The 13654-nt window shown below is 39.5% G+C and overlaps 1 protein-coding gene across 2 annotated transcripts in view; it reads right to left on the minus strand.

Moving 5' to 3' along the window:
* Nucleotides 1-13654, minus strand: part of CADM2 (cell adhesion molecule 2) — a gene marked incomplete at both ends in the record, with an annotated part of 663520 nt that overhangs the window by 58433 nt on the left and 591433 nt on the right. For both annotated transcript variants that reach the window (XM_084275339.1, XM_084275340.1), the window contains one exon: nt 6764-6942. In XM_084275339.1, the coding sequence (XP_084131465.1) occupies nt 6764-6942 (179 nt within the window). The remainder of the gene's footprint in view (nt 1-6763; nt 6943-13654) is intronic.

Consider the following 13654-nt stretch of genomic DNA (forward strand, 5'->3'; position numbering starts at 1 on the left):
CTGCGACCCACGTTGGAGCATGCCTCTGCCAGCATTTGCTACTCATGGAGAGAGACAGAGACACAGAGATGAGCAAGAGAAAGAGATCCACACTGGAGCAGGTTTGCTGGGGTGTGGGGGGAGCTTGTGACTCCATGGAGGACCATGAGCAGTCTTGGCCTGAGAGACTGAGAGCCATTTTATGGTTTATGACTGCACCCCATAGAAGTGACCCATGCTGGGGCAGTTGGTGAAGACCTGAAGCCCTGTGGGAAAGGACTTATGTTGGAGAAGTTAATGGACAACTGTCTCCTGTGGGTGGAACCCCACACAGGAGCCTCCCCTCTAAGAATGAAAACAACTCTTGAGGAACTGGCCAAAGCCCCCATTCCCCATTCACTGCTCCTCCCTGTACCACAATGGGGTTGGAAGAAGAGAGTGAAATCATGGGTAAAGTGAAGTCTGTTAAGAAGGGAGGGGTGGGGGGAGGTGCGTTAAGATCTGGTCACACTTCTTATTACCTGACTCTGGTGTCACTGGGTGTGCTGTGCAGTGTCATCAATTAGAGTGTTTCTTCTGTGTTGAGTCAGTTTTGCCCATGACTCTTGATTGCAGAATGATCTCTCCCTGTCCTTATCTTGACTCCTGAGCCTCTCAATATATATTTTCTCCTTTGTCCAGTTGAAAAGGGGAGTGATAGAGTGATTTTGGTGGGTGTCTGGCCTCCAGATAGGGTCAAACAATCACAGCTGCATCAGAAGTGTGTCCAGCAGATCGAGAGAGGTGATTTGGAGCCCTCAAACCAAAAAGGACCTGTTGGAGCGTGTCCAGAGGAGAGCCACAAAAATGACCCAAGGGCTGGAGACCCTTGCCTGTGAAGACAGGCTGAGAGAGTTGGGCTTGTTCAGCCTGGAGAAGAGAAGGCTCCAGGGGAGACCTTATAGCAGCCTTTCAGTACCTGAAAGTTGCCTATAAGAAAGCTGGGGAAGAACTGTTCACAAGGGCATGCAGCAATAGGACGATGCATAATAGCTTTAAACTAGAAAAAGGAGAGATCTAGGTTGGATGTTAGGAAAAGTTCTTCAATATGGGGGTGGTAGATCACTGTAACAGGTTACCCAGAGAGGTAGTGGAGGCTCCATCCCTGGGGGTACTCAAAGTCAGGATAATGGGGCTCTGAGCGACCTGATCTAGTGAAGATTTCCCTACTTACTGTTGGACTACATGACCTTTAAAAGTCCCTTACAACCTAATTCATTCTGTGATTCTATGATTGTATGAAATGCATTTGGAGGCAAGAGTTAATAAACTAAGGTGCCTGGTGCAAATTGTGCATAATGCTGTTCCAGATATGGAGAACAGTCAGAGGGATTTACTAATAGACCAAAAATGAAGGAAAAGATGAAAAAGAGACCGTGAAGGAAGGAGGGACAAACATTTTAAAAGGGCCTATGGCAACAGGACAAAGGGTGATGGCTTTAAAACTAAAAGAGTATAGATCTAGACTAGATAGAAGGAAGAAACTTTTTACAATGAGAGTGGTGAAACACTGGAACAGGTTGCCCAGAGTTTGTAGATGCCCCATCCCTGGAAACATTCAAGGTCAGGTTGGACAGAACTCAGCAACCTGATCTAGCTGAAGATGTCCCTGCTTACTGCAGGGACCATTAGACTAGATGACCTTTATAGGTCCCTTCCAACTCAAACTATTCTGTGTTTCCATGAGAGTAGATACAAGGGACAGGAATCCAGGAAATGCAGAGTCTAAGATCATAATTAGTGAGAAATTGAGAGCAAGGTGGAAATACTTGAGAATCTATTGAAGGGAAGCAGCATGAAAATAAAAGTGATTTTAACTGCAATGCAGTGATCAGAGCGGAAAATTGCAAAATGAAGGTGGAAATGGGGACATTATAGAGGTAACAACAGCTATGGGACTTAAGAGAGGATACAAGTCAATGGTCTAAGTGTGACAATTTATAACAGGAGATGTACTGGGATTTGAAAGAAACTGTGACGGCAATGGCAAGAGGAATGAGACAATGCCATCAGAATGCAAACATGAACACCCATCACACAGTGAGATATTCCACACTTAAGAGCACAAACAGCAAAAGAGACCAAGCAGATTGGAAAGTTGGGAAGTGAAGAGATCAAGCAGCAGGCTTAAACAAACAAAAGAGAATACTTTTCTCTCAAAGCACATAATTCAATTCAGAACCTTGTTACCACAGGTTATTGTGAAAGCTAAGATGATAAATGTTTTGAAATGGGACTGGACAAGCAGGTGGAAGACAAATACATTATAATCCCAAGGAAAGGTGCAGTGGGACCTTTGGTCTTACACATTGTAGGAGACCTTCTATTTGAAAGTACATTTCAAAATATTAATGAGGATGTAACTTGGTCTTTCAGTTGCCTTTATTTGCAAAAAACCAGCTTGTCCAAGTAAAAAACCCGAACAAAATAATGGAGAGGCTGAAGCCAAGAGAATATGTTATGCCACTTCGTATTCTCTAGAGATACTGAATTTCTGGCTCAGTAGCTTTCTGCTGTATGTATAATTGTGGCAGTAAGAACTGCCTTGACCAACCACAGCTGCTGATTCATGTTAATTTCCATACTGCTCTGGTAGTTAATTGATACAGGACACATTATAGCTCCGAATATTTCAATTAATTAAACATGTGTCTTTAGATATTTCACCAAGGTACTTTATTTCAAATAAATATCTGCAAATTATCAAATACTGCTGTTTCCATTAATATTTGGACTGATGTGGACTTCTGTCACCCACTCGATATGATGTTGAAGTAAGTCTTCAGCAGTGACATCCAGAGGTTATGATCTACAGCTACATACATAACAGCTGTGTCTTCAGTCTGATGATGATGGACCACTTCCTTTCTTAACTCCAGCTAAATCAATGCAGCTATTACCTAAGCTTTGCAAATACAATCTATGTTTTTGGGTTGAGTTTGACAGTTAGCTCTGTTTACTGATGATTAATGACTAGTTATTTGGACAAAGGTAAACAAAAATTCTTAATAAATTGGAAGACAGTGAAAATTGCCTAGGGCCTGTTACCAAAGAAAGGGTGTAATATATCTAGCCAGAATGTGCACTTCTAAAGCACTAAGCTCGCCAATTAGAATACAGAAATGACAACAGCTGCAGGCATTAAAGCTTGTGGCTTTGTTACCGCATGAGACAAATGTTTGAGCAAACTACATGTCTTGCCTTTGTACTGCTGCCTATAAACTCTGACTTTGTGCCCACCTTCCTGCTTCGTGAAGTATTTTCTTGACATTTATTATTAATAATAAAAGTTAAGAAAAATGAAAGTAGCAGCTGTATTGATTCACCAAAGCAGCATGAGCATATTTAATAGCCCTTGCCTTTTACCTCATTCAAATACATTCAATTTCTTTGAATTCCTTCTTTAATTACACTGCAAATGTAAAAAGACTTTTTATGTTATCAGATACTAATTATATTGGACAGATTGCTATTCATCTGCTTATCGCAATATTTATTTCCACTGCCATCACTTAACATCAAAACAGTATTACCTCATCATCATTTACTGTCGAAAAAACATTACTTTTCTGTATAATTTTGTATCTAGGTAGCTCCACTTAAAGGCATGAGACGCTATTAAATGTACAAACCAAGCAAATATGTATAAATAGTTTGCTTAGCCTTAATGTCTAATTATGAGAAACTATGCCTTCCATTTTTAGGCAAGCTTCTCTCTACACTTAAAGCTGTCTAAATCTCTTCTGAGTTACCAAGATAACTTCAGAAATTGAGAGAATTAGTAGATTGAGTCCCACTGAGAGAGGGATTTCATAGAGGGAAGAAAGGAATATAAGCCAAATGAAACTTTTACAACTTTAATAAACAGAAAGACAGAAAATCTGTCAAAGGTTTTCAGAAAAATAAAAAATGTAGAGGAAATCACAGCGCAGATAAGAAAAGAAAAACTCTGAATCAGGTTACACTCCCTTGTCCCTGCAGAAGATTCTAACTGTTGACGTTCCCTGCCCTCTCACACAATTTCACCTGGAAAAACTGAATCAGCCAGAGATCTCCCTAAACTTGGATATGCAATTATCATTCTTTCTCTCCATCACTGAAACTACCTGGGGCTCACGAGTTTCCTAGAAAAACTGTTAGTTGTTTAACAACTGTGGAGCTGGACTCCAGAGGCTCTATTAAGGCAGTGACTACCGGCGGTTGGGGTATTTATGCCTGACTCCTTACAGATGCAGAAGCTCACCTGTCCTAAACCTTACTTCCTGTACCACTCGTTTACAAGAATATCTTGTGTAGAGATTCCTCCTGTCTCCTCTCCCACGTATTCGTGAACATACCTCCCCTTACGTTAAAACAGGCATGTACTTCTATTAGAAACATAACATTCATTATAAGAAGGCATACTTCTATCATAAATCATCTCTAGCAAAGGAATACAACAGCAGCAGCAAAAATTATATCAACACATTAGGCACAGGGGAAGAGATGAGAAATCAAAGGATGCTCCCAGATATTTTTCGGAAAGTATAGGAAAAAAAACCCGAAACACACCCTCTGTTAAATGGAAGAATGCATCTATGAAAATGATAAAAAGTAGGTTTGATAGCCCCTAGAGAGAGAGAACATTGTATAACTTTGGGAGGATTACGTTTCACTAGAAACATTCATGAATGCAATGAGCTAAAGAAGGGATAAAACACTGCCTAAATTGATCTATACAACTGATTGCGCTACACTTGATAAAATAATTGTGTCAGTCTCTTCTGTACTTAAAATAAACTTAACAGCTCTGAAACGCACTGACTTGTTAAGCACTAAACATCATCACATTCTCTGTCACACTACTCTCATTGTTTCAGAAACCTCGGAAGCACCTGACATTTACCTTCTCTAGTTCTAACACTGGAATTGCAGAAATGCAATTAGGAAAACTCTGGTACTCATAACAGAAAAGGTCAGCAATGTGCAAGCTAAACCTGATAACATGCCTAATGTGCTGCCAAACATAACAGAATGCCTTCCTGATAATGAATGATTTTACAGACTGCCATGAAGTTGTTGCAAGATAATCAGATCAACGGGGGGCATGCCACTATGCGAAAGACACGTTGGAGATCGTGAAATATTCTTTCATAGAGGTATATTGCAAAGTCACCACTGATGGAAAAATCTACCATTATAAAAGGCTGTGTTTTCAGAAATAATCACACAAATAAATTGGGCAGAAAACACAAACGACAGAAGTTTCGACATTTGGAAAGCGCAGAAGCCATTACCTCATGAAAGGCAGTGCACTTTGTGCCTGCAGCCAACAACCGATACAACAAAACCTCCGGGATGTAAAAGACACATTTTCTTTTTTCTTTTCTTGTAGTAATCAATGTAAGTAGAGGTTAGAGGGTTTAGTTTTTTTGTTTGTCTCTAATACAGAAATACTCACGCAGCAGTACAGGCTCTGTGCTCCTCACGCAAAGACCTCCTTCTTACTTGTGCCACTAATCCTACATAAACTAATAGTGAACTTTAAGGAAAATGAAAAATAATCTAAAGGGTTCTTTTGATAAATGACATTTCATCAACAGCACCAAAAAAATATCTCATTACTGAAAGCTGAAAGCAGCACTTATTAAAAGTTTTCTGCCAAATACCTTAAGGCAGGTGAAACCTTTAGTGAAAAATGTTTTTGAGAGCTTGTGAACACTGAGGAAACATATATTTGTTATACTTGAATTCATAATGAGCAAATAAAATCTATATAGTTCCCACGCCTATTTACAGACTATAATTTGTATTAGATTGTTTCATTTTATTTTTGTCATTTTTATAAGAAGTTGCATTAAAAAAAAAAAACCAAACCTAGAAATAAGAAGTACCGTCATGAGCTACATCAGAGTTTTCCCCTCTATATTCACTTAGGTTTAAATTCAAATTACAGAATTCATAATTTTCCAGGAGTTATCACATACGTATCTGCACTAAAAAAACATGTTTTGAGAATGCTAGATCCATATTGCAAAGCTAGCACAAACTTTGCACATGCTAACTTTGTATTATAGTTTCTTCTAAACCCTTATTATATCAATCTAGTCCATGATTAATATAAGAGCCAACTATTAATTCATGTGATACATATTGTATTAAGGAAAACAAATCAGTTGTGATTTAATGTGAACCTTCCTGTTTTTCAATTGTATTAGAAGTAGCAATTTAGGACATGACATATTTTTGAGGATTGATGGTAACCATAGGCCAGATGATGATCAGCTAACTTGCGTAAACTGAATTTTCTCAGTAGCAGCCTATAACTTGTGTGAAGTATCCATTAGCCTGTCTTTGGTGGTCTATAAAAAACAAAGAAGAAAACCTCAAACACAGGTTTTTCTGGTGTTTCTGAATTTCCCTTCATATATCCTTTTGTAACCGGCTTTATCTAAACAGTGTGTGCCTGAGGCGAGTATTTATCAAACAGTACGAGGTACTTCAAAACATTCTTACAGGTGTTTACTTTGTGAAAAGTTCACAATATTAGCACATGTACTTTGCTTAAACCCTATGAAGAGAGGCATGCCAATAAAAGGAAGCAAACATACTCCCCACAACTAGATGACGGCATCAATAAAAATGCAACTGTACCTCCAGCCTTTTCTTGCTATTCTTTCGGTAATGATCATAAACCACTGCTGCATTTTCTTGAGATGCTACATATGCATAACATGCTCCAAAAAACTAACAAGAACGCACTCACCATGTACTATCAGGACATACTCTGTGCTGTTTCGGCCAATAGGATTTTTTGCTTCGCATCGGTATGTGCCATTGTCTGTCTTGTTTAGGAAACTGATACTTAGTACCCTGCCGTTGACGACCATTCTCTCTGGATCTGGTAGTTCTCCACCATCCTTTGTCCAAAGTACTGGTTCTGGCCTGTTGGATTAAAAGCAATGCCTTTAATCAGATACATGAAGCATGTGTATGCAGCATATACATCAGAAACAGAGGCATCACAAATTTAGGAACAGTAACCTGCCATCGAAGAATATTCAAAGATCATTTGAGTTACTGGATGAAATGAACTGTCACTATTACAACCTCACCATCCCTGATGCGAACCACTAAAGAAAGTGAAAGAAACAGCAGGGAAAAGAAGAGAAACAAAAAAGGAATGGTGCTGTAAAAGGCCAAGATCCTCCCTAACTTAGAAAACAGTTCCTGGGAGGTTTCAGGCCCCCACAGTACAGAAAGATGCTTGGCAAGCAAGTGAAAAAGAGTCTTTCGTTTGTGTGATGAGCAACATGGTCCTTTGTGGCTGACAGGCATCAGAAATCACACAAGCAGGCTGAGGTAGACGTAAGTGGTTTGTAAATGGATTCTAAAATTATTTAGGCTATTCACATTCAGAAGTGCACTTGCATGTGCCGAGTGTTTTTCCTGAACCAGGCATATCAGTCTCAAAGTAGCACATCTTACACACAATCTAAATTCGTTTCTGCTGCTGCATTGTGTCACAGCCCATCCCTTTTTCCGCCCTTTCTGCATCCTTCCCCCAAATAATTGTTTGTTACGCATGTTATCACAAGCAATGTAAGATTTTACTTAAAAACCCGGATTTTCTTCTTTTGTGAAACCTCTCCCCTTGTGCATCAAACAGACCAAAGCCAGAGCACTGACAGCAATAACATCCTAGGCAAGTTAAGGCATGGCACAGAAGACAACTGACCATCTTGCAGATCCACATATACCTTCCCAAAGGCAAGAGATACCTAACTCTTTCCCAAAGACTCTCAAGAAGCTCCATAGTTCATGAGATTTGCCTAAGAGGCAGCAGGAAATATTTATTATCAGTACACAGTCTTTCCTTGTATTTAATGAGAACTGCTTTCAAATTTACATGAGGGAAATTGCCAAAAAGACACGTCTGGGGCTGGGGATGAAAAGTTGGCTTACTGAATCCTGACTCTCAGACAGAGCATCTCAGGTCCTTAGATAGCAGTCATTTAGATTTGCATGTTTATTTATGCAGTTGTATGACTAAGTTAAAATAAAATATAAAGTGCTGTTGTACAATCAGCAGATGTAAAATTAGTTGCTAGTCTTACTCAAGGAACAATTTCATTAATTTAAGCAGGTGTTCATAGCCTATTAGATTAGAGTAAGTGTTAAGAATAAGAATTAAACCTAAATATCTAAGGAGAGACATTTTGCCACAATGTGGGCCTAATGCACAGAAAAATAGTCTAATGTCTGTAAGGACATGCTTTTTTTTAGATTAAGCAACACATGTAAACAAAGTAATTTTTTCTGAAATGCACCTACTTTTATATGTTACTTTTTAAAGTAAAAATACTGTAACTTATGTTTCTCTCAAAGGACAACAGAGATTTATACACATTTTAATAATATTTGGATGACAGCTCATTAAATCATTGAACTTTTTACCTAGATGGGCTATTCACTGAAGTTGTTTTTTTTTATTTTTTAGAAAATCATATACTCAGGGGATATAACAAGATTCACATACTTTTAAACCAAGGATTAAGAACTGTCAGGGTAATTGGCCTTATTTACACCTTACCGTAAATATATCTTAATACTCTTCCTAAGTGCACTTTTGGGCACCGGTATCTAAATACACAACACAATATACATGCTTCCTTTCTGCTTAATGGGAGCAGGGAATCTAGATGCCCATGCTGTTGCAGAAACATTGCCCTACAGAGTTCGCAACATTAAGGTGTGATTTGCTTTGATATGTTAAGGTGGATTTGTTCAATTTTCTTGCAAACTCCTCATTGTTCCCCATTTACCAGCTTACTGTGAATCTGCAGTCCCAGGAGTGGAAACTCTGAAACACTTCTGCTACAATGTGCACCATTACCTTCATAAATGGCATGTTAAAGCAACTTCTGTGCAGTGGTAATTTATGGAACTTACGTTTTAAATTGAAATTAGATGGCATATCCTAGGGGAAAACCCACAGGATAACAAATAGCTATGAAATGGAGCCTTAGATATAAATTATTCAGGGAGCTTTGTCACATTGTAATATACCAACTCTAGTTTTATACAGAGTGGTTAGCTATGGTTGCAAAATGATGGTGGCACAAAAATCATGGCTTAGAGAGGCAGATCTACATGCTCTGTGTATTGGTGAAGCTGCTAATTAACAGTTAATATTAAGCCATCCTGTGCTGGCTTAGAGGCAGCAGCAGTGCAATTCCTGGGCAGCAAGCCCACAGTCAACAGATCACGGTGGCGGGACACAGATCTTGCTCCATCTCACCGCGCTCAGGGAGGATGATGCCTAAAGCAGCAATTCTGTCACAGCCACAAAATTAAATTTTGCCTGCGCTGCTGGGAAGCTTTGAGACACTCTGATCTAAGCAATTCATTACGTGGGCAGAAGTGAGTTAAGAACATGAGACATGCTCATGCACCCAGCCCAGCAAGCTGCTGTGGCGAGCAAGAAGGGGGCCAACTGTTTAAGGAAAGTGTGAGAGCACGGCCATTTTCTGTGGCTCATTCTCCCCATAATCTGCCAGTATCCATAATCACTCTGTTGGGGATGTTGGAGGGCACATTTCACGTTCTCTTCTGTATCTACTTAGTATTTAGACTTGTTGACTATGAACGCCTCTAATAACTTTTTTAATCTGCTCGTACTGTCTTGACAACACAGCCTCCTGTGGCACTGAGTGCTGGAAATTCCCTGCCCACTCTGCAAAAATGTGTTTACTTTATCTGTGTTACACTGATTCCCTGTCAGTGGTGACGAGTATTGCAGGATACAGTAAGTAACATAAACTTGTTATAGGCTCCAATAGCCTTGTATTTAGTAGGCCTCCCTCCATCTCTCTGTGCTTGTTGGAATTTGATGCCTTCTGAGATTATTGGCAGGGAAAAGAAAAAATCACAATAAAGAATAAAGGAACTGTAAATTTAGAGCACATTGGCTATTCCTTGGTAATTGCTTTAGCACCTTTGCTGTCCAAAGCAGAAATAAAGCTGAAACACTGACAGGGAAGCTTTTCTGCTGCAACACAAAGCATGGGGAACTGTGAAATCCCCATAGTTTATCCTACCAAAACATGTTTACAGTGCAGAATGGAACAAACAGGGTATCCCCATGCCTTGCATTTGTGCTTACTTCAAGCTGAATCATGCCAGTTTATTTCCCATTTTTCTCAGAAAAATCCTGCAAACATCTTTCTTGGAGCACAATAGCTGTAAGGTCAGAATGCGCACTGTGGTCACTAATGCAATAGCATGTTACTGCCTTCTCACATTTCACGGCACAAACGAACTCACTGACTTGCTCCGTACTAACAGGAGCACACAACCTGCTAGCACCAAGGCAGTCACCCAAAGAACAAGACTCACTCTATTATTTTTTTCTTTTTTCCCCTTCCTCACTGTGGGTGAGAGCTACTTTTCAATAACCCTGGTTTAACCTGTGCCACGTGGATGTGGTTAAGTAGAAATGAGCTGTGCTACCACTGAGACCCTTCGTGGGGCTGAGGGATATAGCAGAGCTGACGTACCAAGACACAGCTCTGCCTCGAGCTTACCTATTCTAATTTCCTCCCAGTGTGACACCTTTTAAAACAAACACAAACAAATTAAGCATGCTCTACTGAAGAAGTTCCTTCAAAGACACAGCTCAGAGGTGACAGCCTGTGCTATTTCTTTGGCTAGTAAGTACTGCGTATACTGATTTGACTTTGTTTGCAGCTGCCCACGGTGGCACTGTTACAACTGTGTTAAACTGCAAGAAGCCAGAGACACACAAGCATACTGAAATTGTTCATTATGACCAATGGTTTCTCTGCCAGCCACCCAAAAGATATCTGAACTTCATACTCTCTCTCAAGAGCTGCTAAATGGGATTAGAGTTTGGTATAATTTATGTTTAAACCTGGTTGAAAGGCCCAGAAGCTTTTGGTAACTGACTTGGAACTGGTCTTAGTATAAATAAATGATTTTGATAACTGTCTTCATGTTAGACTCAAAACTCGCAACACAACCCATCAGAATTTGGTATTCTTTCCCAAAGAAACTGAAATGGCATTGCAATGAGGATATAAAAAAATTGCTATCATGTTCCAAGATGATTCATGCTTTATACAGTGGAACAGCAGTTTTCCTGAAAGCAACTTAACAACGTATTTGTAAATAAAGTGAAATTATTTAGGCTAAGGAACCTTTTCTTCCAAAACTAGCTGGCAAGGGCAAACTAGAATTTGCTGGGGAGGGAAAAAAAAAGTTTAAAAAGCCACAATCATATTTGACAAAAAAAACCTACTTAGGAAAAAACCTAATATTTTCAACAAATGTTCATGTAGCATAAAAAACAACAGTTAATACTTGTAGTCCATATTAATATCTCTTATAATCTAGGCTTTTAAAAGTTACACAGCAGTATTTTAAAAGAAATTTGTTCATTTTCCATCCCTACCCAAAGGACTTTGATGCTTCAGAGCTTTCCTATAATCCGCCTTTCTAGTGATATCTTTATATGTAACCATTATATTTATCTTAACTTATCCTTCATTTAAAAATGAGATATAGATCTATTGCATCACCTCTTAGTTCTGAACAAAGTGAATTTAAGCAATGCAATCCATTCTCACTTGAAAGTTCTTGGCTCTATTCATTTGTGGTGCCCTTTGCTGATTTTTGTGCACAGGAAGGTCATGTACAAACTGTTCTTCATTGAGACCTTAGTAAACAACACTCAGGATAATACACTGGCTGATAATACCAGCACAGTGCTTTGGGTTTGCATGGCAAGGTAGCGAGGGGGCTGCAGAGAAGCTTCCAGAAGTTTCCCCAAGGTCCAACAGAGCCAAAGACAGCCGGCTCAAAGACAGACCTGGCATTGGCAAAGGCAATGGTGGTGGCATTTCTGAGATAACATTGTTAAGTAGGGGAAAAAAAAAACCAACACAAAAAAAGCCACAGAGAGGAGTGAGATGTGAGAAACTCTGCAGCCACCAAGATCAGCGAAGTAGGGGCAGGAGATGCTCCATGTGCCAAAGCAGAGAATCCCCTGCAGTCCATGCAGAAGACCATGGTGTGTCTATGGAATGCCAGAAGAGGTGGATGCCCTGAAGGAGACTGTGACCCTATGGGAAGCCCGTGCTCAACCAAGTTTGCTGGCAGGACTTGTGACCTCATGGGGGACTGACACTGGAGCAGTCTCTTCCTGAAGGGCTGCTCCAGTGGAAGGGATCTGTGCTGGAGCAGTTTGTGAAAAAATTAAGCTCATGGGAAGGACTAGTGTTGGAGAGGTTCATGGAGGACTGTCTCCCGTGAAAGCGACCCCATGCTGGAGCAGAGGAAGAATATGAGGAGTCCTTCCTCCCAAGGAGGAAGGAGCAGCAGAGACAACATGTGATGAACTGACCACAACCCCCATTTCCCATCTCCCTGTGCTGCTGGGGATAGTAGGCAAAGAATTTGGGTGTGAAATTAAGTCTGGGAAGAAGGGAGGGGTGGGAAGAAGGGTTTTAAGATTTGTTTTTATCTCTCGTAACTCTACTCTGTTTTGCTTGGTAATAAATTAGATTCCTTTTTTCCTAAGTTTTTTTTTGTGTTACAGAAACTGGTGAATGATCTCTCCCCTGATCCACGAGCCTTTCATTATATTTTCTCTCCCCTATCCAGTTGAGGAGGGGAGTGATAGAGCGGCTTTGGTGGGCATGTGGCATCCACTGACAGGATAACCTTCTAATTTCCTTAAGGTCATACTCAAAAAAATCCCAAAACAAGAACCAGTGCCAGCTTTATACATTCCCAGTCTTATTGTGTCTTCTCATACACATGGGTATCTAAGCATCCTGTTAAAATTTTGCAGCTAATGTGGATAAAAACAGGAAAGATGGAAGAAACATTTCTTCCTAACTAACAAGACAAGTAAATTCACTATTTTGAGTGTGGCCCTCTTGAACAATGCCTTGTACTTCAGACAGGGGCATACTTCTATTTTTTGAAGTCCATAAAAACATAATCCACTGGAAATGCTCAAATGAGTAATGGAAAATGTATCACCACATTTATCAGAGCACTTTTGTTGAAATGCCAGTGCAATGTTCAAAGTCATCTAAGGGAATGATTGCTTCATTAATTTGAAACTTATAAAGTTTCTCTGTATCGAGAATCTGGATTTTTAGTTTTGTCAGTTAATCATCCAGTTGAAAGTTTAAATCCTGAGGGAACTTCTTGTTTATATAAAGGCTCAGTCTTATGAGTCATATTGGGATGAGCTGGTTTGGGAGCATTTAATCTATCAAAAACATCAATATCCACAGTCACTAGACTTTCATAAAAGGCTTGGATTGATGGTTTTTACTTTATGAGATAAGAACCCTGTGATTCGTAGTTTGGCAAAGCTTGAGTAACCTTCACAGAGTGATTTTCTCCCCAGAAGAATTAACCAAGAATATCCGAAGTACCTTTTATGAAGTTCTCTTTTTTAAAAGATTTGAATATCTGAATTGACTATTGTATTTGTCTACATTTTTCTCTTTTAAGCATCTCAGCAGACATAACATAGCCTAAAGCTATTTATGAAGCCCTATACCAATTTTTTTTAAATGGTTAAGAATTAGATTACCATCATATATTAAAAATAAAGTGG

Source organism: Gallinula chloropus, assembly GCF_964237585.1.
Source record: "Gallinula chloropus genome assembly, chromosome: 1".
NCBI lineage: Eukaryota > Metazoa > Chordata > Aves > Gruiformes > Rallidae > Gallinula > Gallinula chloropus.